This window comes from Gymnodraco acuticeps, unplaced genomic scaffold (genome assembly GCF_902827175.1).
Source record: "Gymnodraco acuticeps unplaced genomic scaffold, fGymAcu1.1, whole genome shotgun sequence".
In the NCBI taxonomy this organism is placed as follows: Eukaryota; Metazoa; Chordata; class Actinopteri; order Perciformes; family Bathydraconidae; genus Gymnodraco; species Gymnodraco acuticeps.
Genome location: NW_022991656.1, coordinates 1 through 26,877, shown reverse-complemented (window position 1 = coordinate 26,877; position 26,877 = coordinate 1). Strand labels below are relative to the sequence as shown.

At 41.9% G+C, this 26,877-nt stretch overlaps 1 protein-coding gene across 1 annotated transcript; it reads left to right on the top strand.

Annotated features, from left to right (window-relative positions):
* Positions 1-1,310: 1,310 nt before the first annotated feature.
* Positions 1,311-24,784, top strand: LOC117534386 (numb-like protein; the record flags this gene model as incomplete). Its single annotated transcript, XM_034198571.1, has 3 exons — positions 1,311-1,660; positions 17,005-17,155; positions 24,710-24,784. Coding segments are annotated over exons 1-3 (267 nt in total), but the record flags the coding sequence as incomplete, so codon positions are not given.
* Positions 24,785-26,877: the final 2,093 nt, after the last annotated feature.

Genomic DNA, 26,877 nt, shown 5'->3' with positions numbered 1-26,877 from the left:
AAATTAATTTCTGAAATATTTCGTTAATAAATATTTCATGAGTAATATAGTTGTCTTTGTCACATTTTATTTGGCATTAGTAAATAATTATGCACATTTACAGATATTTTACATGATATGAGTGATAACACGTGTTATGAGGCCTATTTTGCACAATAGGTGTGCCTTGAGATCTTTACTTCTTTGGTGTGCCTTGGGCACAACAAGTTTGGGAACCACTGATTTAAGCAATAGCTCACGACAGGCCGTGGTATATGCTCATTATATCACAGCTAAGGGGCGTGGTTCGGCCCGGCGCGAAGCTCAACTGTATACAGTTAAATCGACCGGACTTCTTTCTGCAGATGTGAGCGTCCTTAACAACAGTCAATAAGTCCTTGTTGCACATTATCCCTTAAATCTTTCCATCTTAAGCTTTGTTAGTTAGTTAGTTTCGTAACGGACGTAATGTAACAGTTGTAACGGTTGTAACTTTTCTCAGACGCGGAGGGATACTGACTTGTTGTGAAAAGTAACTACAATTCTACCCGTGATATACGCTCATTATATCACGGCGCAGAACCAATCAGATTGCTTGATTTGACTTGTCCGTTTTATAATTGATAATTTAACTGTAGCCGTTCTTGTTTAAACTGTTATAACTAAATATAATATTTTTATAAACTTCTGTGTTCTTATGCAACAATTTAAATTACAAATGTAAAATAAATACACTAAAGTCATTGTACAATATTTCCCTTGAATTGAGGTAAAAATTGTGTTTTTAAAAAACACTTTAAAAATACTTTTAGAAGTATATTTTATAAACTCTTGTGTTTTATATAAATACTAACTTATAAAGTAACTACAAATGTAAAATAATCAAGTAAAAAGTATCCCTTTGTTTTATATCATGGATGAAGTATAAAGTGGCTTAAAGAATACTCGTAATTTTACAATAAATACGTAAATAAATTAGTAAATGTTACACTCCCCCACTGAATATAATAATAATATTAAATTGTATTTGTAAAGCACCTTTCATTGCTAAAAGTAATCCCAAAGTGCTACAAGAGGCGTAATAGAAAATAAAGAAACACAAGTTTAATACTGGCTGCTCCCCTCATAGACCCCTCCTCCCCCCTGGCTCCTCTGCCTCCAGATCCAGCTCCCATCCCCCTGCTGCAGCCCCTTTTCTCGCCCTCTCCCCCGGTCACTCCGGCCCAGTGCGGCCACAACAGATGGAGAGAGAAACTGTGTCACCAGCAGCCATCCCTCCCTCCCTCTCAGTCCTCTCTCTCTTTCTATCCTCCCACTCCATTCTTCCCTCACTCCCAGGATTTGCTGCATCAAACATTGATTTGTCTTTATTTTTAGAACAGCTGTTATCGTGCGTGTGTGTGTGTGTAGTAGTTTGTGTTTGTGTGTTTACCAGACTGCATGCCGGGCAGTTTGACTGTGTTTACTGTAGGTCTTTGCGAGAGTGTGTAAGGGCTTCTTTTTCCAAGTTAATCCCTTAAGAAGAGGTGTGGTTCTGTTTCTGCGCTGCCTCTCCTCTCTGAGCACACACTCTCCTCCTCCTCTTCATCTTCCTCTGTCTTCTTTACGCCTCTCTGCATCTGCTCTCGGTCCTGTGTGGCATGAGTTATTGTGGCGAGATGGGGGACGCCATTGAACTCAGGTGAGTCCAGTGCTGTGTGTTTTTGTTTTGATGTAGTTTATGCACACACACACTAATGCGTTGTTCTGCATTTCTGTGTTGCGCACTAGGATGGATTTGGTTTTAAATTGGGTCAACTGTTTCTGTAGCAGTGGGCTATATTTCCCTCACCTCGTTTTTCTGTCCATCAAGTTGACCCTGTTGGCTTAATTACGCAAATGTAACAGATGTGGGGTTGTAATGCTATTGCTAGTGATAGCGCTTGTTTGTTGTTGTTTGTTTATTGGCTCTGGTGGTATTTTCTGTCACTGCCAAACTGATAATAGTGTATCCACAGGGTTCATAGCGGCTAATAGCTTTAGCAGATGCATTAGCCCCTGATCCCCATATGGAAGAGATTAAACCTGCATCATTGATACACACATTTTCCTGCATCGCGGCAATGCCTCCACAGTTTGTGTGCATGTACAGATACGAACGTGTGCACCTGCAATGCACTGATTTGACGCAGCAGCATATACTTGTTTCTCCAACCCTTCTGAACTGTTTCGCTTAGATTTCTTTCCAACTTCAACACTTCCACTCTTTTCTCTCCCTGCCCTCGTGGTTAGATAATTGAGAGGGACATGTGTGCCGTGTGTGTGTGTGGCCAACACACGAGAAAGAAAGCGAGGCAGAGTGTGAGAACATTGCGGACGCCACAGACAAATGTGAAACGAGGACAACTGAAGAACAGCGGGAGGGAGAAGATGAGAGGAGGGGTGTGAGAGTCAGGAGGAAAGCGTGATAATTGGAGTGAAGAAAAAAGTGTGTGAGGAAATGCACTGTAGATTTTCAGCAGAGGAGCTTAAGATAGAAAACACACATGTTAGTGCGAGTCGGTTTCTAGCATTGTAGCATACCAAAAGTAGTTTTAAATGTTTTGGTGTGCTAATGTTAGAGAGTTGTTTTCAAAGGCACAGAGGAGAAGTTTGTGACCTGAGAAAGCAGGCATTATGTCGTTAAAAGGCCCTATGCTCATTTTCAGGTTCATATATGCCAGTGTGACTTGTCTCCATGCTTTAATGTTCAAAGAGCTCTTTATTGTTCTCATACTGCCTGTGCTGCAGCACCTCTTTTCACCCTCTGTCTGAAACCAGAGCCCAGTCTGCTCTGATTGGTGTGCTGGCCGGCTCTGTTGTGATTAGTCAACCGCTTAGAGATGTTCCGTCCCTTAGCCTATCACGTACAATGTGTTGGAGCGCTAGCCAATAGAAGTGCGAATGTTACATAGTGATGTCACTTTGTTCTGGAAGTAAACAAAGCAGTTGCGGACCATTGAAATGCAGAAAAACCTATAAAAAAACTATTTTTGACGGAGAGAGTTCAGTGCTTGCGATGCAGGCTGCAGAGTAACACCGGGTCACTTTTATTATTCTCCTCGGACTCTGGAGTCTGACGTAACATCTGTACAATTCAAGCGTGGGGTTGACAAGCCTTTGAGAAATGACAGCAGCGACAATAGGTTATTCAGCTAGGGAAACATTTGAGTGATGGTGCATTGTGTTTAAGATGTTTGAAGTTTTTCATCGAGTGAAGTCGAGGCCTTGAGGCGTCAAAAGTTCATGTTGTATACCCCTTTCTCTTTTCTAGTGAAAGCAACACCTCAGGAACACCTCATTATTTGTACTCGCACCATTGTGTCCTTTTTTCTTGTTACGTCTTGAGTTTATTCTGTGTTGCATTGTTGGAGGAGCCTGGGACTTTACATGTAAACAACTACTCTGTAGCTATTGTAGATGACAATAAAGCTTTTCAATCCTTTGAATCTTTTGAAAGTGAATTTCTTCCAATTTGTCACAAACGTGAACTTGGACTCTCGGATACATTGTTCAGACTTTGGTGGTTAAAGGTCACTGAGCCCACAAAACACTTATTTTTTGCTATAACTCTAGAATCATTTTGATAATTATGACAATTTCTCACATGTTTTAAAGAGATGACATTCTGGGCAGGCATGGATCCATCTTGACGGTCAAAGCAAGGAAGTGGTTTGTCTACTAAAGTAAACTTGAATGACACTTTGGTGAAGTCCTGGTGTCCTACATGTATTATGTTTGAAACACATGTCCTTGAGGATGTGTCAGCTAGTGGCAAATATGGAGCTCTTTTTCCTCCTGCCTGGAATAAAGTCAAGTTATTATATAATGTCTCTGCTTTGGGAGTCTCACCTCGTTCCCTCAGAGATGGAAGAAGGCCTTGCTGTCATATCAGAGGAGTGTTGATAAGCCGGCCTTCAGCTCTGGTCTAGACTGATAGCAGGGAATACAAAGTGGAAACACCGCATGACAACATGATACTGGAGCATATCGACGAGCCTGCTCCACTTCACGCCTCGCCGCACTGCGTTCAGATTAACTTCCCAACACACCCACACACTTTTCCCATCACTCACACCATGCAGATATGGATGCAGACACGTGCTGTATTCTGTTTTGAATATACAGAAGAGGGGTAATGATACATTTGGATATATATCACCACATTTACAATACTGTTTTGTTTAGACATTTCCGTTGCTGCATGAAAATTCAGACAGTGCTTAAACATGACAAATGTAACACCTTATAGGAAAACTACGGAGCCACCCTGGTGACATTGGTGAGAAAAATATTAATATGTGGCCACAAATTAATAATGCATGGCCACAAATTAGTTATTATTATGTTCCCATGCATTAGTAATTCGTGGGAACACAATAATTATTACGCAATAACACGTATTAATATTTTTCCCACCAATGTCACCAGGGGGGCTCCGTACATTAGATCATTAGAACATTAGATCTACTTTACTTATTTTTATTATAGAGAGAATACATGGTGGTTTCATTTAAATGCCTGGAATGCCTTGTTTTTTCAACACACTTAGAGATTTAGGCAAATATTGTTATACACACACACATAGCTATTCACACACACACACACAATCAGAAACACACATGTAGCGAGCGCTCCCTGTACCCTTTTGGTCTGCTGTTCCAAGGACAGAGAGGGATTTGGATATTGTTATGTTAATCTTCTCTCTTTTGCATATTGGAACCTATTCAGAGACACACACAAACACACACACACACAAACACACACACACACAAACATGCATACACACAGGTAGGAGCGCATACAAGCATGCACAGACGTTTGTGCACAAAAGCAATGCATGCAAGGATGTAAGAGGTCAGGATTAGGCTTTCTAAGAAACAAGGGAACATGCATGTTTCCCTGCAGAAACACACACACACACACACACACACACACACACACACACACACACACACACACACACACACACACACACACACACACACACACAATCTTCTCCAGGCTTAACCTGGTTGGGTGGGAGTTGACAGCAGGATGGGCAGTGACACAGTGCTGTGATACAGCTGGAGGAAAAGGATAATAGGTGCAGTGTGTGTGTGTGTGTGTGTGTGTGTGTGTGTGTGTGTGTGTGTGTGTGTGTTTCCTTGGGTTGAGGTTACAGTGCTCGTGTGTGTGTGTTTGTATATTAAACTCTCCATCTGTAACCAAGAGGAACTTGTTGCAGACTAAGTGTCGTGACAGACCTGATCCCAAATCAGCAGCTTGAGTAACTTTTTATCCAGGCATGTGATCACGACACATCTCTCAGCTGTGATAATGCTCTCAAGTCACAGAGAGTCATTCAATCTCATTATGGAAGATGACGCCCATCCTGCACACACACACACACACACACACACACACACACACACACACACACACACACACACACACACACACACACACACACACACACACACACACACACACACACACACACACACACACACACACACACACACACACACACACACACACACACACACACACACACACAGTGAATGTAATTGGTATTAGAGATAATATTGCATTAGAGGGTCGGAGCAGAGGAAGCACAGGATGCGTTTACCCGTCTAATTAGCATCTGTGCGTAACCGTGTTGACTTTTTGACACCAGTCTCTCTCTCTTGTCTTCTGTTTCATTCTGAAGATAAACTCATAGACTGCAGAGACAACAACAACGCAATCGATATAACATTTCATTTAGCTGATGGTCTCATCCAAATCAACTTACGGCCCGTCCACACACAGGCATGAAAAAAATCTTTCAAAGCTTCGCCCATTCACTTGAATGGGGTGACGTAGAGATTTTGAATCTTCGCCGAACTGCATTGTGGGGAGCGGAGCATGGCTTTGCAAGCATCGTGAGCATCAAAAGTTGAGCAATGTTCAACTTTTGATGCTCCCAAATCCCGTTTATGCAAATCCCGCCAGTACAAGCGCTAGCCAATCAAACCGCGTGCAAGCTGGGAGAGCTAGACCGCAGTTCATTTTCTCATATTCCACACGAGAAATTACGGTAGCAAATCACCCGGTTCTTTACGACCAGAAATATTTACCGGGATACAAACCGGAGGAACCAGGCATGGAGGGAGGTGGCAGAGATAGTGGGTGAAACTGGTAGGTTTTCGCCTGTTTGGGGATTTTATATCCAGTTCACTTCGTTTTAACATTGCTATTGCTTTGTATGTCGGGGGCAGGAGATTCATGTGATTGGTTGTTGGTCGCGTTGCTCGCAAAAAATCGCCAAGCTTCAGACACGCCCAGCATCAAGATTTTTTTCATGACGGGCCGTTACAATAGGCTTGTTTGAGACGCGTTGCGGCTCGCCTCGAAAGTAGACGAGAATAGCCGATCGCAGCCGGGGGAGGTCTCAAAAAGCTCGCCTGAAGTCGGACAGCTCCGAGTCCATGCTCGGAGTCGGCTTCGTCTTCTTCTTCTTCTCTCGGTTTTTTGGCGGATTGCAAACAGCTTGAAGGTGCATACCGCCACCTCCGGAGTCGGCTTGACTCGGTTTGCATTTATAAAGAATGCACACATGTGTTTAATCGTTAATGTCAGATATGTACTAAGTAAATACATTTGTTCCTGCTCAAGATTAGATTCAACTGTATTGTTATTGCACATATTACAGGTACTGAGACAACGAAATGCAGTTTAGCTTCTAACCAGGTGCAACAAGCAGTAAAGTGAAAAGTAATGTACACAATCTACAGAATAAAATATAGAATGAATTGAATGATGAATACACAGTGAGGGGTATGAATACATAGATATCAGCCTGTGAGCAGTATGAACAGTGTGTATGAATATGCTAAGATATATAAAGTATGAAAACGGTAAGCAGTGCAAGTATAGTATAAAATATATAGATATTAATTTCATGATGATAAACATTGTGGAACAATGATGAAAAATGGGAATGGAAGTGGCGACGTAAAACTGACACAAAACAACAACAAACTTTTGCCGAGCCAATTGGAGAGTTTCATCAGCAGCACGGGGTAAAAACCACCAATGAGCGCTCAGCTCGAGATACCAGCGAGTCGTTTCCCATCAAGCATTTCGCTTTCGCAGCCCGTGGAGAGGAACTGCGCCGCCTCGCCGCGCCTCGCTCTCAAGGCTGCGGGCGTCTTTGTGCCGCGAGATTTCAACGTCTCATGTAGGCGAGCCTCCAGAGCAGGTCGGACAAAATGACTAACCATCATGCAACGCACTAGCAAGACGTTGATCGAAATTGCGCAGGTCTGCGCAGGTCTCGCTTGTCTCAAACAAGCCTATTAAGTGCAGTTAACTATGAGGATGCACTTTCACAACAGAAGACTCCTGCCATCAGCCTCAATCATGATAAACCTTTTTTGTGTCGCATAACGCCTTTTCAATGGATTCCAATGAAGAGTGAACACATGCTGTTTGTTATATGTATCCACCAAATGAAAAAGCATTGCCTCAAGTGTCTTTGAGACACTTTTGCTGCTCCGAGAGCTTTGAACTTAAATATTAGTAGCAGTTTTTTCACCGTATCATAACAAACTCTCTTATGTTTGAGCAGATGGGCCGGGCCGAAGTGTGTGACTTTTATGATCATAAGAAAATGGTCTGCCTCGCTCTATGACTGTCGGATTGAGTGGTGAAACTCATTCATACAAAATGTGAGAGCAGCAAACAGTTGATTGTAATGGTAAAAACAATGTCAACAAAAATACAGTGGCACAAAAAGATAACAGTATTGATCATTACAGCCTTAGCATTGCTGTGGATTGTGTGTAAGTGTGTCTAATGTGTTTTTGATTTAATTCTATTAACCGGTTGTTTGCATATTGTCTCACATTAGCCGAGAGATGAGTCCCCTTTGAAGCGAAATTTACATCTGGTTGTAAAATAAATGAAGGAGAACTGATTGTGTGTGTATGTCTTGCCACAAAGTGTGTGATGTTTCAGAAGTGTGAGTGGCTTAAACAGTAACTACAACATAAGTCCTAAATATGTTGAAGAAAAGTCAAGAATTAAAAGGATGTCACCCTATTTCTGTGACATCCATCTTTAACACAAAATCTAAAATGGAGAAACTTTTTGGGTTTGCTCTTTGATGTGTGAAAAGACTATCATCACACACACACACACACACACACACACACACACACACACACACACACACAGACACACACACACTAGGATACTTGCTCCGCCTCTTGATGTCCCCTCCTTGCCTCTCCGGAGCTCCACAGAATAATGGCTTACCGTAAGGCGAGGTGGCAATGACTCATGTTATTGTGTGTGTGTGTGTGTGTGTGTGTGTGTGTGTGTGTGTGTGTGTGTGGCATCATTCCTTCTCCCTCCCTGTACGAGGTGTTTTGCGAGCAGCTGTTTGAGAAGAAGCAAAGTGTGAGGGTGGAGTGTGTCGCATTTTGCCAAAAAACTTTTAGCTGCTGTTGAACACAGAACATCTGGATCAGGGAGGAACACTGGGTGTGTGTGTGTGTGTGTGTGTGTGTGTGTGTGTGTGTGTGTGTGTGTGTGTCTGTGTGTGTGTCTGTGTGTCTGTTGTGTGTGTGTGTACATGAGTGTGTGTGAAAGAAAGTGAGAGTGCCAAGGATATCAATCAGACTCACATCTGGCTCCAACGAAACACAGCTGGACACACATGAGTTCACGCAGTCTCAACATAGATGATGTGTAGGGAACACACACACGTACAAATTCAATATAACATTAATATTAACTCTGTAACATGACCAAAACAAACAAATACACTGATTTTAAAGACACACACACACAATTCTCCCCACTTACTAAAAGTTAAAGAACCAACTTTAACAAGCTGGAGAAAAAGTATTTAAATATTTTCCTCCACATTTTATGAGTCTGTACGCGTAGACGAACCGTTCTCGCTAAATTCATTCCTGTTAAACTCATTTCCTCACATTCACATTGGCAGAGCTGCAGACATTTCGCTTCTGGGTCCTTCTTTGTGTCCGTCGTTGCATCTCGAGCAGAGCGAAAGGGGAGATCTGGAGTCAAAGTAAGAAGTAGAATAAGAGGGGAGGAAGCAGCGATGAAATGAGGGTCAACTCAGATGAACAGACTTGAAAGTGTACCACATAGCATCATAAGATCGTAAGTCATCTCTCTTGCCATCTCCTCCGCAACAATACGATCCAGATGGCTGATAACTCACACACTGGATCTGAAACAAGTATGTGTTTCTTGGCTGCGGGCCTGGTGTTTGTGTAGTCTGCAGTGAAGTGCTCATGAGTTTTGCGTGGGTTTGTGACGAGAGCGGGATTTCATTTGTGCCGTTGATTTACAGATTTAGTTTCTGATGTTTTCCACCCCCTCGGTCTGTCTCTGGGCTTTATTTTATATTCGTACAGATGATTCTTGTTGTGCGGGGTGAGGTCAAAGCTATGTGAGGCGTTCACATGTTCATGCTGGGTTATAACTCCACCCTAATGTGTCTCTTCATCAAAGACACTTTAAAAACACATTTCTGTTCATTTCACACTGTGCTGCTCAGCAGGAGAAGGACTTTCTACTAGATTTCACTGCAGACTGAACAACTTCATAGTCTGGTGTCCTCCTGCCATTATAAATACATGAAACAGACAAAAGACTGGTGCGGGAATGAGTCCTTAAACCAGACATGAGTTAGCATTTTAGCACTTCAGGTTCCCTCCTCTCAAGGTCAAGTTCTTTGAGTGTGTTTGTGGTAAAATGTCTGTGGTTAACTTAACACAAGCTTAAGAGATTTTGATATTTTGTGCTGCAACATGAAACATTTTGGTAAATCCATCCCCCTTGTAAATGTCTGTGTCTTAAAAACAGTGGTTGCTAACAAGCGGCTAACTGAGGCTACTAAACGTCATCACACCAAACATTAGCTGCCTTTAGCTTAGCCAGATGGTTCTTGTTGTAGTGGGTGAGGTCAAAGCTATGTGAGGCGTTAGCATGAGTTAGCATTTTAGCACTTCAGGTTCCCTCCTCTCACGGAGCGTCCACACAGCAGCGTGCGTTGACGCTTAGCGGTGGGCGTGTCTGAAGCTTTGGGATTTTTTGCGACCAACGCGACCAACAACCAATCACATGAATCTCCCGCCCCCGACATACAAAGCAATAGCAATGTTAAAACGAAGTAAACTGGATATAAAATCCCTAAACAGGCGAAAACCTACCAGTTTCATCCACTGTCTCTGCCACCTCCCTCCATGCCTCGCTCCTCCGGTTTGTATCCCGGTAGATGAACAGAGACTGATCATACAGCACCGGGTGATTCACTACCGCTATAATGAATTTTCCCTCCATTTGTTTGAATATGAGGAAATGACCTGCGTAGTCTCTCCCAGCATACACGCGGTTTGATTGGCTAGCGCTTGTACTGGCAGATTTGCATAATCGGGATTTCATTGGCTGACGCTTCTGCCGAGGCGCCAAAAGTTGAACATTGCTCAACTTTTGAAGCGAGCAACGCCAGCAACGCTCCACGTCGCTTCCCAAAATGCAGTTCGGCTAAAAGTGACGTCACCCCATTCAAAGTGAATGGGCAGAAGCGTTGGAAGCTTCAACGCACGCCGCTGTGTGGACGGGCCGTCAAGAAAAAGGTCTGTGGTTAACACAAGCTTAAGAGATTTTTATATTTTGTGCTACAACATGAAACATTTTGGTAAATATCCCTATGGTGAATGTCTGTATCATACGAACAAGAGGCTAACTGAGACTACTAAACGTCTAGCCGCCGTTAGCTTAGCTGTGGTTGCATGAAGTCATGTGACCATAATGTAGCTTCTTTATATATAACGTTGGATATATTCTACTGGTATGTCGGGTTCAGAATTCCAGAAAAGACAGACAACTTCTAAGTTTAACTATTTATTGTAAAGAGAGCAAAAGATATATATTACTTGACCAAAGACTCGTCACGTCTTTGGGAATCACAGGCAGCAAAGCTGTAATCTGTAACCACCAAATCCGTCAAGAGCCTCGAACCTCGTGCGACAATACATTTTATTACACAGGGCGTTGCCCGTACATTTATGATTGGTCAAGACTAGATGAAGAGATACCGCGGTTTAGACTTCTCTTTGGTTGGTGCACAGACTCAGATAGAGTCTCTTGGCAACACGATCCTCCTATCAGCATTCGGCCGGCCTGTGGAAGTCCCTCCCTACTCTGTCTCTATCATACGTAATTTGTTTTCTCTAACGTTTCTTCAGATATAGCGGAAAACCATAATATTGCTTCCTAGCTTTGCGGGGGAGCGCGGCTCTCATACAAAGTCAAGGCCGGTGCGATGTGTTGTTCTGACTACCTCTTTGTGTTCTCTCAGCCTCTGCACCTGACCTTGGTACTTTCAATATTGCAAGCTAAACACTTTCTCATGTAACTTTTCCCGTCGTTCCTATCCTCCCCATCAAAACTTGGGGGGGGGGGGGGGGGTGATTGGGTCCATTTATTCCTAAATCACAGCCACATAAATGAGCACAATAAGCTTATAATGTAATAATAAGAATCAGTCTTTCTAATGTTGTATAAAAATAGCCTCCACAGGTACAACAATGGAATAATCCCATTAACGGTGCTAACTTCTGAATTGTCAACAATGTGTCATTCCTGCATCACTCTTATGTTACAAGAAAGCCAGCATCATGTTAGCTTAGCTTAGCATTAATGATGCTAACAGGTTTAAACAGCTACCATGCCCAGCATTTCTCAAGCACAATATATACAAGTTTATAAATATCAATTTGCTATTTCATGGCAAATCTATATAATCTCTTAACTGTCGATAATAAGCACGTTTCGTAAAATGCTAATATAGGACACAGTAAAGAAAGAGTTTATAGTTTTATCTCTCATACTTAACCAGATGTTTCCTAATCAATACATTACTCTGCTTAACACCTTAAAGGTCCCATGTCATGCTTTTCTGGTTATTACCCGTCCCCTTGTGTGTTATGAAGGTTTTTATGCATGTAAACGGTCTGCAGAGTCAAAACCCTCAAAGTACACCCTGTAGCGAGTAAAACTCTAACACAGAAAAGACCTCCCCAAAACGCCTCGTTGGAGATACGTCACTGTCCATTTGATTCTTCCGGGTACGCATGATGTCAACCGTACCCGGAACGAAATGGACCAATCCGTGGAGCTGTTACGTTACGTCCGCGGAGCCGTTACGTTAAGCCCCCGCTGATTGGTCCAAATTGACCAATCCACGGACTTCCTCACACACTCAGTGCAGGCAGCTCTGCTGATCTCTCCTCCCTGGCTGCAGGCTGATAACAGACAGTTGGGATCGCGGTGAAATTCTCTCTGCAGACCCATTCTCTCTGCAGACCCATTCTCTCTGCAGACCCATTCTCACAGCGTTTATCAACCTTTTTCTTACTCAATATCAAGCCACACTTATTGTTTTTACTTCGGCTGTGACTTTGTGTGTGCTCAGGGTGAGTTTGGCTGTGTTTGGCTATGTATCGCTAAACAAGGAAACCACACCTCCACGGAGCTCAGCGCGATCCACAACGTCCCGACCAATCAGAGCACACTGTGCTCACAGGGAGGGTGGGGGCTGGAGCTATTGGAGCTACAACGAGCCGTTAAAGGCAGAGAGTGAAATTCAGTGAATACACGTAGTTTACAGAGATGCTGTGAGAAACCAATCTGAGTTTGGAAAATTGCACAATATAAATCTATTCTAGTAGACCTCAACAATGGAATTATGATCAGTGGAAATGGCCATGACATGGGACCTTTAAAGCTAGATTTTGCCCTTAAATTAGCTAAAAAGGTAGAGAATAAACGTGTGCAAAGCGTTGGTGTTGTTTCTGTCCTCATCTGGTTTCCTCATTCTAGTCGGCTGGCTTATTAAAGTCTGTGTCAAACCACTTAACCTCCTTATATTTGCATTTAATTAAATCAGGATGAGTGATGGCGGTGCAGCGGGGTAATTGGGTGTGTCACAAAACTAATTTTCTCACCTCATCTGTTTTCTTTTTTTTCTTCCTCCCTTCTCTCCTCTTTTGTTTTTGTATCCACTCCCAATCTATACTATACCTACAAATATTCAAAATAAATACCTACACCATCACTTTCGATCGTCATGCTCTAGATGCATTGTGTATCGTGTAATATGCATTTCTCACAAAACACACGTAATTGGAAACAGTGACTTAAGAGTTGAAACGAGTTGCTGATGGACTCGCGGGAGTATCTTGGAGAATTAATGACTGCATCAGCAGAACTGTTTAAGTTTAATATATGGTAGTAATTAAGGTGGAACATTAGCATAAACACCTCCTGGAGGCACACTAAAGCACTAAGAGTATTTCTCCATATGGGCTATTTTTTAACGTGGTATTTAGTGGAGATATTCTTTGCTTTTTGTAATGATTTCAACAAATAAAGGTTTGTTTTTTTGCTGATGTTCGGGGGCTTTTGTGATCAATAAGGGTCTGCTTTAGTGATTTGGTCTGACACCATAAAGTGAAAGATTGTATAAGATGTTTTTAATCTAAGTTGAGTGCTTAACCTTGTCACTTTACAAGATAAAAAGAATACGCCTAGGATAAATGTTATTACTGTAGGTGCTATAATAACGTTGGTGTCAGCCTGCAGTACAGAGAAATATGTGTCGTGACAAATGAAAATATAAAAGTATGTCGTCAAAAGTAGATGAACAGGATTAAGGTAGTTCATGTTTTCAATAAAAGGTTAAAGGACCTTGAAACTGGTGTAAAAACATGTGGGATGTTTCATTTTGCTGCTTGTCATCACACATCTCCCTCAAAATGCTGGTTTGCTGATTTCTTTCTGAACCCATGAATTGTTGGAAGTAAGTTGTTGTCATAATTCAAGTTGTGTATCTAAAGGCAATGAAATGAGCTCAAGCTCTCTTTCTCTTAAACAAAATGTATAGTTCATAAATAAGAGACAACAATAATAAGACAACAAATAAAGGGGTAAAATAAATAAAAGACTCATGATTCAAACTAAACAAATAAGGCTGTAACAGTTCCCCAATACTCCAAAGATTTTCAAAAGAGATATTCTTATTGTCTTTTTGCTGTCAAATCACACATTTCCATGTAATTACAGCTGGATGATTCATGTGTGATCAACAGGATAATTAGGTGTGATTCAACCTCATTTTCTCCCCACATTTCTTCAATTATCCGTCAGTTTTCCGTCTCCTCAGCTCATTTGATTTAATATCTGTGGGTTCCTCCTGTGGCTGGCATCCGATCCTCTTACTCCTCCTCTCCTGCTGCTGTCCCAAAACATATCAGAGCACTTACACGGCCTCATGTCATCTCTAACCAGCATCTCCCTCGCCCCCCTCGTCCCAAATATCCTCCACCTTTATTACACACCAGCTTGTATATACCCCTTCACACACACACACACACACACACACACACACACACACACACACACACACACACACACACACACACACACACACACACACACACACACACACACACACACACACACACACACACACACACACACACACACACACACACACACACGCAGTTGCTGCCAGCCAGGTGCCAGTCAGCTGCTGCTCTGCCCAGAAATGACTGGCACCAGATACAGTATGTGTGTGTATCGAGCTGCAGAGGCGTGTGTGTGTGTGTGTGTGTGTGTGTGTGTGTGTGTGTGTGTGTGTGTGTGTGTGTGTGTGTGTGTGTGTGTGTGTGTGACAGAGGGTGCATGCCTCACATGCCAGAAAAGCCACTCGATCTGTTTCATTTGCATTACACATACGCCCAAGAGAGTGTGTGTGTCGATCTCTTTTCCTGCACGCCTGCCTTTGGCTCCCATTACCAGTAACATAGCAGTGATGATGAGAAGTGATGAGAGTGTGTGTGTGTGTGTGTGTGTGTGTGTGTGTGTGTGTGTGTGTGTGTGTGTGTGTGTGTGTGTGTGTGTGTGTGTGTGTGTGTGTGTGTGTGTGTGTGTGTGTGTGTGTGTGTGTGTGTGTGTATATATTTGCTTGTAAAGTCTGTGTGTGGCAGAGCAGAGAGAAGATTTGCTTATAGTGAACAGATGAGATTATGGACGTTACATTTCAGTGTAATATTTTTTTGTTTTCATTCCCCGTTTTAACAGGATGCCAGCTCATGGGGCAACCAACCGGTAAGAAGAACAAGTATTCAGATTAAGAAAAGAGACATGTATGGAAGAGGATTATGAGAAAATATGCTTTGGGATATGATCCACATTTTACCTGAAAATCTCAAAATTCTGTATTTTTCCTCAGAATTCTGACTTTTTTCTCTAAAATCTGATTTCTTTCTGATTTTTAGCTTTAAAATCAGGAAAAACTTGAGACTAATGTTTAGTAAAAAAGACCCATTTCAAACTTGTAACACAGATAACAGAGGTGCTGGTGATGCAGTTAATTCACTCTTGATTCAAACAGAGGACGCACGTGAGAAGAGATGTTTTTGTCGTACTCTAAATCTTCTGATGAAGGCGGGATGTGAATGTGGAGGAATGAAAACAGTAATTATCATTTTTAAGCGGGTCATGTTCGGATGGATTCATGTTTCATTGTGCTGGAAAATGTGCAGCAGGCCAGCGGGCTGCATGGACTAATTAAGCAGCGCAGAGGAGTGTGTGTGTGTGTGTGTGTGGCCTAGCATTACTATACTTGTGGGGACCTAAATCTGTTTACATAGTCACGTGTGGGGACTCGCCTCCCTTATGGGGACAAATTGGAGGTCCTCATGAGGGGATTCATTAATTTTAGAGTGAAGACTTGGTTAGGGTTAGGGTAAGGGTTAAGGGTAAGGGTTAGGCAGGTGTTGGTTATGGTTAAGGTCAGGATAAGTCTCCAGGAAATGCATGTAAGTCAATGCAATGTCCCCTGAAGTGATGTATACATGGTATGTGTGTGTGTGTGTGTGTGTGTGTGTGTGTGTGTGTGTGTGTGTCCTGATGTTTCTTGGAGAGATGAAAGCACTCCCTATGCTTTGTGTTCATTAGCGTTAACCTTGTACCTGTGAGATTTGTACAGTCTGTCTGTGAATGGAGAATCAATGGAGCGTCGTGGCGCTCTGATAATGTTCATAAAGGAAGATTATTGAGTAACGAGCTGCAGTTTAATCAATGAAATCCGTCCCACTTCACTCGTAATCCTGCATGAAACACAGCACTACACTTTCTGCTCTGCGCTCTCAAGCTGCATTTATTTAAATTCTAGTTTGTTGCATTTAATTAGGTCTTAATGAGCCGTACTGTTTCACACTACAGCTTTTAACCCTGTGAAGCATAAGAATTACTTTTTATGTGTTTTATTTGCGACTACTAGGACTCATAAATGTTCAATTCAGTTGCAAGAAAAAGCATCAAAAGATTAAGATAGTAATATATTAATGATAAAGCCTAATGATAAGATGTGGCATGTTGCTAGGGGCAGCATGATACTGTATGCATTGTGTCTCATGTAAGCACTATGAATCATTCAATCAATCAATCTTTATTTATATAATGCCGTGTCTTTACAAGCCCAATACTGTTAATGTTAAAAGTAGGAAAATATTAAAGATAAAGGAATAACACAAATAAAATGTAAATAAAATAAAACAATCATCAACAGTAAAATGTTAATATAAAATAATACAGAAAAATTATAATAATAATTCAATATTAAAAAATAAGAAATAAAATCTTTGAAATTATTAAAAATATTTAAAAAACTAAACAATAAAGGGTAATGGGGCAGATGTAGTTTTTGTTACTATGCGCCTTTTACAATTAACACAATGAAATATAAGCTTTATTATCTGATTTTTTAAAATATGAGTTTAATGATTTGTTGAACTTGTTTTGAGCTGTTTGTGTTCCTGTGAATGCTTCTTGTTTCCCGTTGAAAAAGAGAACTTAATCACTAAGACACTGCGCTAACCTGCAACCTCTATGCTTTTCTACAAAACTAATCCGTGTCTCTCTTCCTATCCTCAGTACCAGGGAGCACGAGACCCCGGAGATGAACAAGCTGCGGCAGAGCCTCCGGAGGAAGAAGCCCACCTACGTGCCCGAGGCCAGCAGACCCCACCAGTGGCAGGCGGACGAGGAGGCGGTGCGAAAGGGGAAATGTAACTTCCCCGTCAGAGTGAGTACCCTAAACCCTCTTCCATATAATGCATGCTTTAAATGTCACCTATTATGCAGAATCCTCTTCTTCATGTCTCTTCTACATCAACATGTGTCCCCTCTTCTTCATGTCTCTTCTACATCAACATGTGTCCCCTCTTCTTCATGTCTCTTCTACATCAACATGTGTCCCCTCTTCTTCATGTCTCTTCTACATCAACATGTGTCCCCTCTTCTTCATGTCTCTTCTACATCAACATGTGTCCCCTCTTCTCCATGTCTCTTCTACATCAACATGCGTCCTCACTTCTTCATGTCTCTTCTACATCAACATGTGTCCCCTCTTCTTCATGTCTCTTCTACATCAACATGTGTCCCCTCTTCTCCATGTCTCTTCTACATCAACATGTGTCCCCTCTTCTTCATGTCTCTTCTACATCAATATGTGTCCCCTATTTTTCATGTCTCTTCTACATCAACATGTGTCCCCTCTTCTTCATGTCTCTTCTACATCAACATGTGTCCCCTCTTCTTCATGTCTCTTCTACATCAACATGTGTCCCCTCTTCTTCATGTCTCTTCTACATCAACATGTGTCCCCTCTTCTTCATGTCTCTTCTACATCAACATGTGTCCCCTCTGTGGAAAGACACTCTGAAAGTTTCAGGAACAAAGATTCTCTCTCTTTTTGATCCATTTCTATAAAAACCTGTCTGAAAATGAGCTGATCAGATTTTGGCCACTTTATGATGTCATAACGATGTTTTGTCTTGTGTAACCATTAGCCAATCAGCAACCAAGGTAACCCCCCCCCCCCCTTATCACCTGAATCTCCTCCTAGAGCACCATTGTGTTCTTTGTAACCAAATGTCTCTCAGAGGGGCGTGGGGAGGGGCTCCTTATTTTCATCTAAAGTAACAGAGAGAGAATCAGCACTTTGGAAACAGGGCTGAAAAAGAGGGGATTATGGGTAATGCTGCAATGATCTGTTTGGTGTTTCAGCCAATCAGAGACAGGCTCTGTATATATCTGAGACCTGTAATATATTGATGAAAAACAGTATAATAGGGGACCTTTAAAGCGCCCCTATTATGCTTTTGGGTTTTCTCTTTCCTGTAGTGTGTTATATAGGTTTTTTCTGCATGTAAATGGTCTGCAACTCCTTTGTTTACTTCTGGAACATAATGACATCACTATGTTACACTTACGCTTCTATTGGCTAGCGCTCCAACACATTGTATGTGATAGACTAAGGGGCGGGACATCTCTAAGCTGTTGACCAATCACAACAGAGCCTGCCAGCTAACCAATCAGAGCAGACTGGGCTCTGGTTTCAGACAGAGGGTGAAAAGAGACAGTATGAGAGAAATAAAGAGCTTTTTGAACATGAAAGCATGGAGACATGTCACAGGAGAGACACTACATACTGATATGAACCTGACAATGAGGAGAATAATTATGTTCTCAGTGGCACAGTAGCTACATTTACTCAAGTAATGTATTTTTGTGTAATTTTGTGGCACTTTTATTTATATTTACTGATTATTATATACTTTTACTCCACTACATTACAGAGGCAATTATTGCAAGTTGAAGATTCAGGTTAATAATACAATATATAATCAACAAATAATTTGTCATGTATATCTCCTAAGCTACTGAATACAAACAGGAGTATCTTTAGTAACACAAAGCTCAGCTAAATAAATCACAAGGTCACGCTCAAAGGGCAGATGAAGGTTTCCCGGATAGAGGCGGTACATTTATCACAACTCCTGCCAGTACATCCTGTTTGAGGACGTTGTGAAATAACAAGTGCACTGGATCCTCATTTATTCAGCACGTTGCCCTCCAACATCACAGAAGAACAGCTAACCCTGAATCTGTGACACATCCGTCCAAAATGCTGAATTTACACGTCATATATTCTTGTCTGCTATATATTTAGCTTAGTTTAGCATGCACTCTGTAAACATTGACCTTAGCATTGGTTGCCTTTGATGTTGGCAACATGGGAATGAAAGCTTTTGCTATTTCAATCAGGAGAGACTTCATTTTAAGTCATGTCATGTTTGTTTAGTAATTTAAAGGTCCTGTTTTTCAGGTCTCAGGCTCGAAAATGACATTCCCAGAACACATGACCATATCTTCCCTTATAAAAGGGGTAAATTAATAATCTTTTTTCTCAAAGCAAGGTTAAACCTGTGAGTTGGATGTAGAAGTGTCAGAATCAATATAGATGTCTTTATTTTAAAGTAAATTCAGATTGAACACAGTAAAAAAATGTAAATTATTGTGTCCGTCCAAAAAAAGACTAGACTAAAAGCTTTAGGAATCCAAACTACAACATATAATAAGTACCCTGTATCAAGATTGATGCAAAACAAGTGAAATTTGACCTTTTTAGAGAGATTTAGCAAAAAAAAAACACTTCTGGGGTCATTTGGGTGGATTTGACCTATCTCTGGCCCCCCTTGCTCGATTTTGCTGATTGACATCTCTTTCTAACCGTCAGAGCCAATGGAATCGAGGGGAACTCCCACATACTCCTTATTTGGTCATGTGTGTGTGTGAGCATGACGCATAGCCAAAACCGGAAGCTGCGATAACTCTGGTGGCTACCATTAGCAGCTAACTTTTACTCTCCGATTTTTACATAAAAATGGAAATATGGATTATAAATTAAAAAAAATTATTCCACAGAAACATTATCAACCTATGGATCAACCGATTCAGCCGCGTTTTTTCTGGTTTTAATGCCATTGAACACGTCTTTTAATCAGATTGACAGCTACGGTGAGACGGTCTCCCGTAAAAGCTACGTAAAGGTACGTGTTGTGATGTCTGTGTTTGCTTCCCCTGTCGCGAGTTCGGATTACTCAGTGATGATATATATACCTAAATAATCTGTGGAATCTCAGCTTTAATCGGATATCTTGTATGTGCAGCTACGATAAGTAATAAGGGTATCTTTATCTTGAGTTCTGTGCCAAAGTGCGTTAGAATTGTTCGCTCAGGGGTCATTTAGATGCTTCTTATAAAACTTGTGTTTTGTTTTGGTAAAAATTGTTTGTATCGTCAGTTAGCTGAGATTATTCCCGTTAATCTGGTATAACACATTAATAGGTTCTTAAATATTAAGATGCCCTGAGACACAGTGTCGTGAAAAAAGTTATTTTTATTAGGGCGGAAGTTGCTTTAAAGATTGAACCCAAAAAAGTTGTGAACATTTTTTTTTAATATAATGTTTTTATCAAAGTCTTTTGCAGTGGACATTTTTGTCTCGAATGACTAATTTGCGTAGTCCAATCGAATGATACCGGAGGGTTAACAGAACATTTATTGACACATGTGATAAATGTTAAGTCTTTGGCGATTAGACCCCAATCCTGAAATCATATCTAAAGGGGGAAATGCAGCCGTGAGCATATAGGGAACCCCCGGGGTCTAGACACTGGTGATGATGATGATGATGATGAAGATCTGTATTTGATGAGGAGATGGGATGAAGAGGAGGTGTGATGAGGTCTTTGGGTTAACTCTCCTGGCACTGGACGTGATGAAAGGACTGTAGGGCTGCACGATTTTGGGAAAAAATCTAATTGCGATTTTTCTGACAAATATTGCGATTCGAATTGGGATATTTGTTTTAAGAGACCCAACGGAAGTTTATTGTAAAATGCGGCCATATCTCCGGCTAGGAAGGTCGTATCAACGTGCTCCCGTCTCTAGCACCCTCGCAGCCCGAGCTACGAGTGAAAAAATTAAACTTACATGAAACTTCCGTTGGGTTGCTTTAAAGTCAAGCTTCAGTTTAAGATGCACCCTGTAATAGAAACATGTGATGGAGCATTACTAACCTGACTCAGGTGGTTGGTTTCACCAAACCATCTAAAGCTCCATTGGAAGCCATTTGGAAAGGGCAGGCACTTTCAAAAATACTTTGCATGTGATTGGATCAATCTGTCTATCACCTTCTATCATGGGCCACTTCTGATTGATTAACAATGGCTGGTACATGTGGAGCACAGCACTTCTGATTGGTGTGGATGACTGACACACAATTTAAAAAAAAAAATCGCGATTTCAATTTAAAATCGATTAATCGTTCAGCCCTAGAAAGGAGGTGTGATTAGGAGGAGGCGGGCGGCAGCATGAACACCTGAAATCACAGCTGACTGCAGGAGAGAGGAGAACCATTTTAAAGTTTGGCTGCAGCTCGGTGATTGGCTGCGGGAGAATGAGGTGAATGTAATAGGTGATAGACAACGCCGTGATGAGCTAATTATAAGCAGCTGCGGAGTGAATGTATATACACCCAGTCTTCCTGAAATAACTTGCGCTGAGCTTCATTTATTTACTCACATCTCCAAAAAACTGGATTGCCTGGATTTGATGCACGCCTCCTACAGTATGCAATCAATGTAAAAAAGACGGGAAATATTGATGGTCCTATTTACTGTAAGCAGCTTCAGTGAGAGTGTGTGACGTACGAGAGCAGAAGTGATTTGTCGAAGAGCCACAGAGACAATAACTTTAAGAGAAAGGGGGGGGGGGGAAATGATGGTGAGGTGGGGTTGTTGATAAGGAGACAACAGGAAGTGACAGGGTGAGGGATGAGGGGACATTGTGAGATGAAATGAGGCAGCAAGAGAAAGATATGGAATTGGATAAGAGAGGTGAAAAGAGAGGAAGGCAGCGGACTAAAGGGAGAAACCTGAAGCAAAAGACAAATACAACAAAGGAAGAGGAGAGTGTAAGAAGAGATGGAAGCTAATGGAAAAGGCTCCTGATGCTCCAGAGGTTTCACCATGAGGCAGCGAGAGGGAGCTTCGAGATGGAAACACAAAAAACACCAACCTTTCAGTGTCGTTCTTGCAGCTTTTCTTTCCTCCTCCTTCCCCGCTTCATTATATATATTTTTTAACAAACTCTCCATTTTCTTCCTGAATGTATTCACGAGTCATGCACTATTAATGCCTGTGTGTGTGTGTGTGTGTGTGTGTGTGTGTGTGTGTGTGTGTGTGTGTGTGTGTGTGTGTTTGTGTGTGTGTGTGTGTGTGTGTGTGTGTGTGTGTGTGTGTGTGTGTGTGTGTGTGTGTGTGTGTGTGTGTTTGTGTGTGTGTGTGTGTGTGTGTGTGTACAGGGGTGCCGTAAGGGGGTGAAAAGTTATGAAGATTCTAAGGGCCCGTGACTGACAGGGGCCCAAACTATTTTAGAACATTAAGAAATGTTTAAGTAACCAATGTGATATCTTTTCATGGGGCCCAACATGTGTGTGTGTGTGTGTGTGTGTGTGTGTGTGTGTGTGTGTGTGTGTGTGTGTGTGTGTGTGTGTGTGTGTGTGTGTGTGTGTGTGTGTGTGTGTGTGTGTGTGTGTGTGTGTGTGTGTGTGTGTGTGTGTGACAGAGGGTGCATGCCTCACATAACATAAAAGCCACTCGATCTGTTTCATTTACATTACACACACGCCTCAGAGTGTTTCTGTTGATCTCTCTTCCTGCACGCCTGTGTGTGTGTGTGTGTGTGTGTGTGTGTGTGTGTGTGTGTGTGTGTGTGTGTGTGTGTGTGTGTGTGTGTGTGTGTGTGTGTGTGTGTGCGTGTGTGTGTGTTGTGATGTTTGTGCTGGAGCCGCTTTATCCAAAACAGCAGTCCGGTTAGAGAGTTGACACGGAGACAGGAAATGCAGTCTTTGGACTTAATATTAGCTTGGTGCTGATCATCAATACAGAACACATCATCTTTGATGTAGAATCACCTAGCAGTGCTTCTCAAAGTGTGGTCCGCGGACCACTGGTGGTCCGTGAGCGCCCCCTAGTGGTCCGTGAGTATATTGGTAAAATTTCACATTTGAAATAAATAAATTTATTTAAGTTTTTCGCACTCTCGCGGGAATATCTCCGCAATGGAACGAGCTTAAGTTTCACTTTCGATTGCATGATATAGCCCAAATAAGCACCTTCATCACACATGTTGCCACTTGTTTGTACAATTTTCAGGCGATTTGTAAAAAACGATGTGTTTTTGGATATTTGTGGAGTTAGGTGGTCCGCGAGTGTTTTTTTATTGGTTAAGTGGTCCTTGGTATGAAAAAGTTTGAGAAACACTGACCTACAGGATGTTGAATGGGGATGATGAGGATGAAGATAATGACAATGTAGAGTAGAGAATTATTTATTCTTCACTAACGCATTCTCTGGGACGATGCGACCGCAATAATGTCCTGACGTGAACGCACATGTGTAAACCAAGCCCCCAGGAAGTGCGTTGGACTCTGAAGAAAATATTCGTGCTGGCCAAACGGTGGTACTACACTTCCGTATGAATCGCTGGGCCCGGAAAGACTTTTCTCCATTGACTAACATCGGGAAAGAGTGGTCTGTAAATCGTTGGATACTTTTTTAAAAACTAAACAACCCAGTATAAACGTTTATAGCCCTTATTAAAAACATTCGTCCCTCAAGTTGTAAAATGTGCTAATAACGTTATTCTCAGTTATTTCCCTCGGCATTATGAACGCGGATCTAACCCACGGGACTGCGCCGCCCGGCACGTTCATGTGACGTGTTCAGCAATACATGAGTTTACCTTTACCCATGGATGCACGATAAGAACGGATTATATGATTATATGAATACTTTCGTGACATTTCGCTCTCTCAAAAGTTGGGCCATTTTGTCTTCATGCGCCAATGAGCAACTCTCACTGTATCCAGTTCTTATTATACATCCATGGTGTAAACAGAGTGAGGACCCGCAGCTGTGCTACTTTAGCAGTCCCTAAATGTGCCTGATTAAAATATAAATAATATTAAGGAAAACAAGGGGAATTTACAACACAGCCAGAGGAGAGAAAACACTGTTCATGCGCTCATCATTAGGAATCTCCTCTTTCCAATGGTGAATACAACTCAAAATGTGTCTTCGGGTCAATGTGACTGATTTCGATAGAGCAGGTCACATATACAGTATATTCAGCACAAATACACACATACAACTGTTTTTATAGAGAGGTGTCCGAGCGAGGAGGCTGCCAGGTTGTTGCTGCCTGAGAGCAGATAAGATAAGTCCCTACAGGCTAAGCTACTGCTGCCTCTTTATAAACATCATTATATCAAAACTCTCATAGATGGATCCGCCACACTTCCCATATTGATTACATTTTAGTTCCTGGACCGATAACTTAATAACTTATTCTTGGCTTTTCACCAACGGGGAGCTTTAATTATGTCCCTGTGGGCTTTCCGTACACAGCAGAATGCACGAGAGACAACAACAGGGGATGAGAGGCGATAAATTATCATAGTGTCTCTCTTTCTCCTCTCCTTGTTATCAGCAGCAGTGTGTGGCTTTACATCCTGTATGGCTGCTTATTAGCTGCTCCTGTCAATATGTAAGACACTCATGTAAACGCTGATGGGCACTAATGAGGCACTGTTTGTTTTAGGTCACTTTTCCTTTGGTTTTCAGCTCAATCAGCGTTATTTGCTGAAGTGAATTGCAAAAACAAAGTAAAGTGAAATTTGGGGTGTTTTTATTTAAATATGAATATTTCTGATCTCTTTTCTCCGCAGTACCTGGGGTTGGTCGAGGTGGAGGAGTCGAGAGGGATGCACGTATGTGAAGAGGCGGTAAAGAAACAAAAAGTTGTAAGTATCCCACACACACACACACAGAGACACACACACGGAGACACACACACAGAGATACACACACAGAGACACACACACACACACGGAGACACACACACGGAGACACACACACGGAGACACACACACAGAGACACACACACACGGAGACACACACACAGAGACACACACACACAGAGACACACACACACACGGAGACACACACACACGGAGACACACACACAGAGACACACACACACAGAGACACACACACACAGACACACACACACGGAGACACACACACACACGGAGACACACACACACAGACACACACACACACACACACACACACACACACAGACACACACACACACACACACACACACAGACACACACACACGGAGATACACACACACACAGAGACACAAACACACAGAGACACACACATGGAGACACACACACAGACACACACACCGACACACACACACACACACACACACACACACACTGAGACACACACACACACAGACACACACACACACACACACACAGAGACACACACACACACAGAGACACCACACACAGAGACACACACACACACGGAGACACACACACATATACACACACACACACACACACACACACACACACACACACTTCCCCTTGCTGCAGTACTGGAGGTATATATTTTCTTGCGTAGATGCAGTACTCACATACTCACCCTAAGGATCTGCACATTTCACTGGAGCTCATTATTACAGACCCAGTTGCGCAAAGCTCATGCAATACAATATCGACCAGGAGCAGACACACACACACACACACACACACACACACACACACACACACACACACACACACACACACACACACCTTATCCTGTCTGCAGTAACCTTGTTATTTTCTCTCCTATACCACTTCCATCGCCCTCCCTGCTGGGTTATATCTTATATCTTTCTATCTGTCTGATACATCTACACCCAGGAGAGCAGCCAATTAGATGTTGGCTAACATAAACATGCACAGCAACACACACACTCACACACACACACACACACACACACACACACACACACACACACACACACACACACACACACACACACACAGTTTCCCCCTGGGAGGCTGGTTCGGACAGGGAGCGTGTGAACACAGTGACACAGACTGGCCACACTCACAGTGAAGAGAACAGAACAAGTGGAGTCTCCAGATGTGCACACTCCACTTTTTTCGGTGTAACTGGATCAGAAACATTAAAAAAAGCCAGGGCTGACATCATTTAAAATGTTATTGCATGATTATCTTGACCCAAAAGGGGAAATGATTGAATTATATGCACTAAATGCAACTAAGTAACCTGTCTCTTTAACCTTTTTTACCATATGTTGAGTCTCTTTGCTTGACTTTTCTTAAATGTATGTCTTTATTGAACAAAGGAGCACGATGGCCAAAGGGTGCAAACGTGCTACAACGGCCCAAAACATTTCCATTAGGCGAAATGCGTGGAGTTTCTGAAACTTCTTGCAGCATTTCGTTTTGTTTTGTCTAGAGGCACAACATACAAAAGATAAGATAAGAGGAACTTTATTGATCCCAAATTGGGAAATGTTTGCGTTGCAGCAGTATAAAAAACAACAACAACAAAACAAGACATTGCACATAAGTAAATGAAAGAGTAGAAATAAACAATACTAGAATTTAGACATCTCAAAATAGAATTAAAACAGCATTAACAAGTAGAAAATATCCAGTAGACGGTGAAGATAAACAAATCTATATACTCTGACAATAAAACACTATTGAAGGGCTTTAGACACAATATAAAGCAGGTTGTTATATACGTTAAGAGTGTAGGGAATGGAAGTGTAAGGTGTAGTAAATAAACTGCACCTTTGTTAACACTGTATGAACCTGACAATGAGCTTCACAGAGCGCCTTTGAAACATAACATCTCAATTCAGTGTCCACTCTAAATCTGAAAATGTAACTTTATCTAAAAAGGCTCCACTTTGTCAGAAAAACTTGTGGAGAGTAGTTTAATATTCACAGGAAATCTCTCTCTCTCTCTCTCTCTGTCTCTCTCTCTGTCCTCTGTCGTCTCTCTCTCCTGTGTG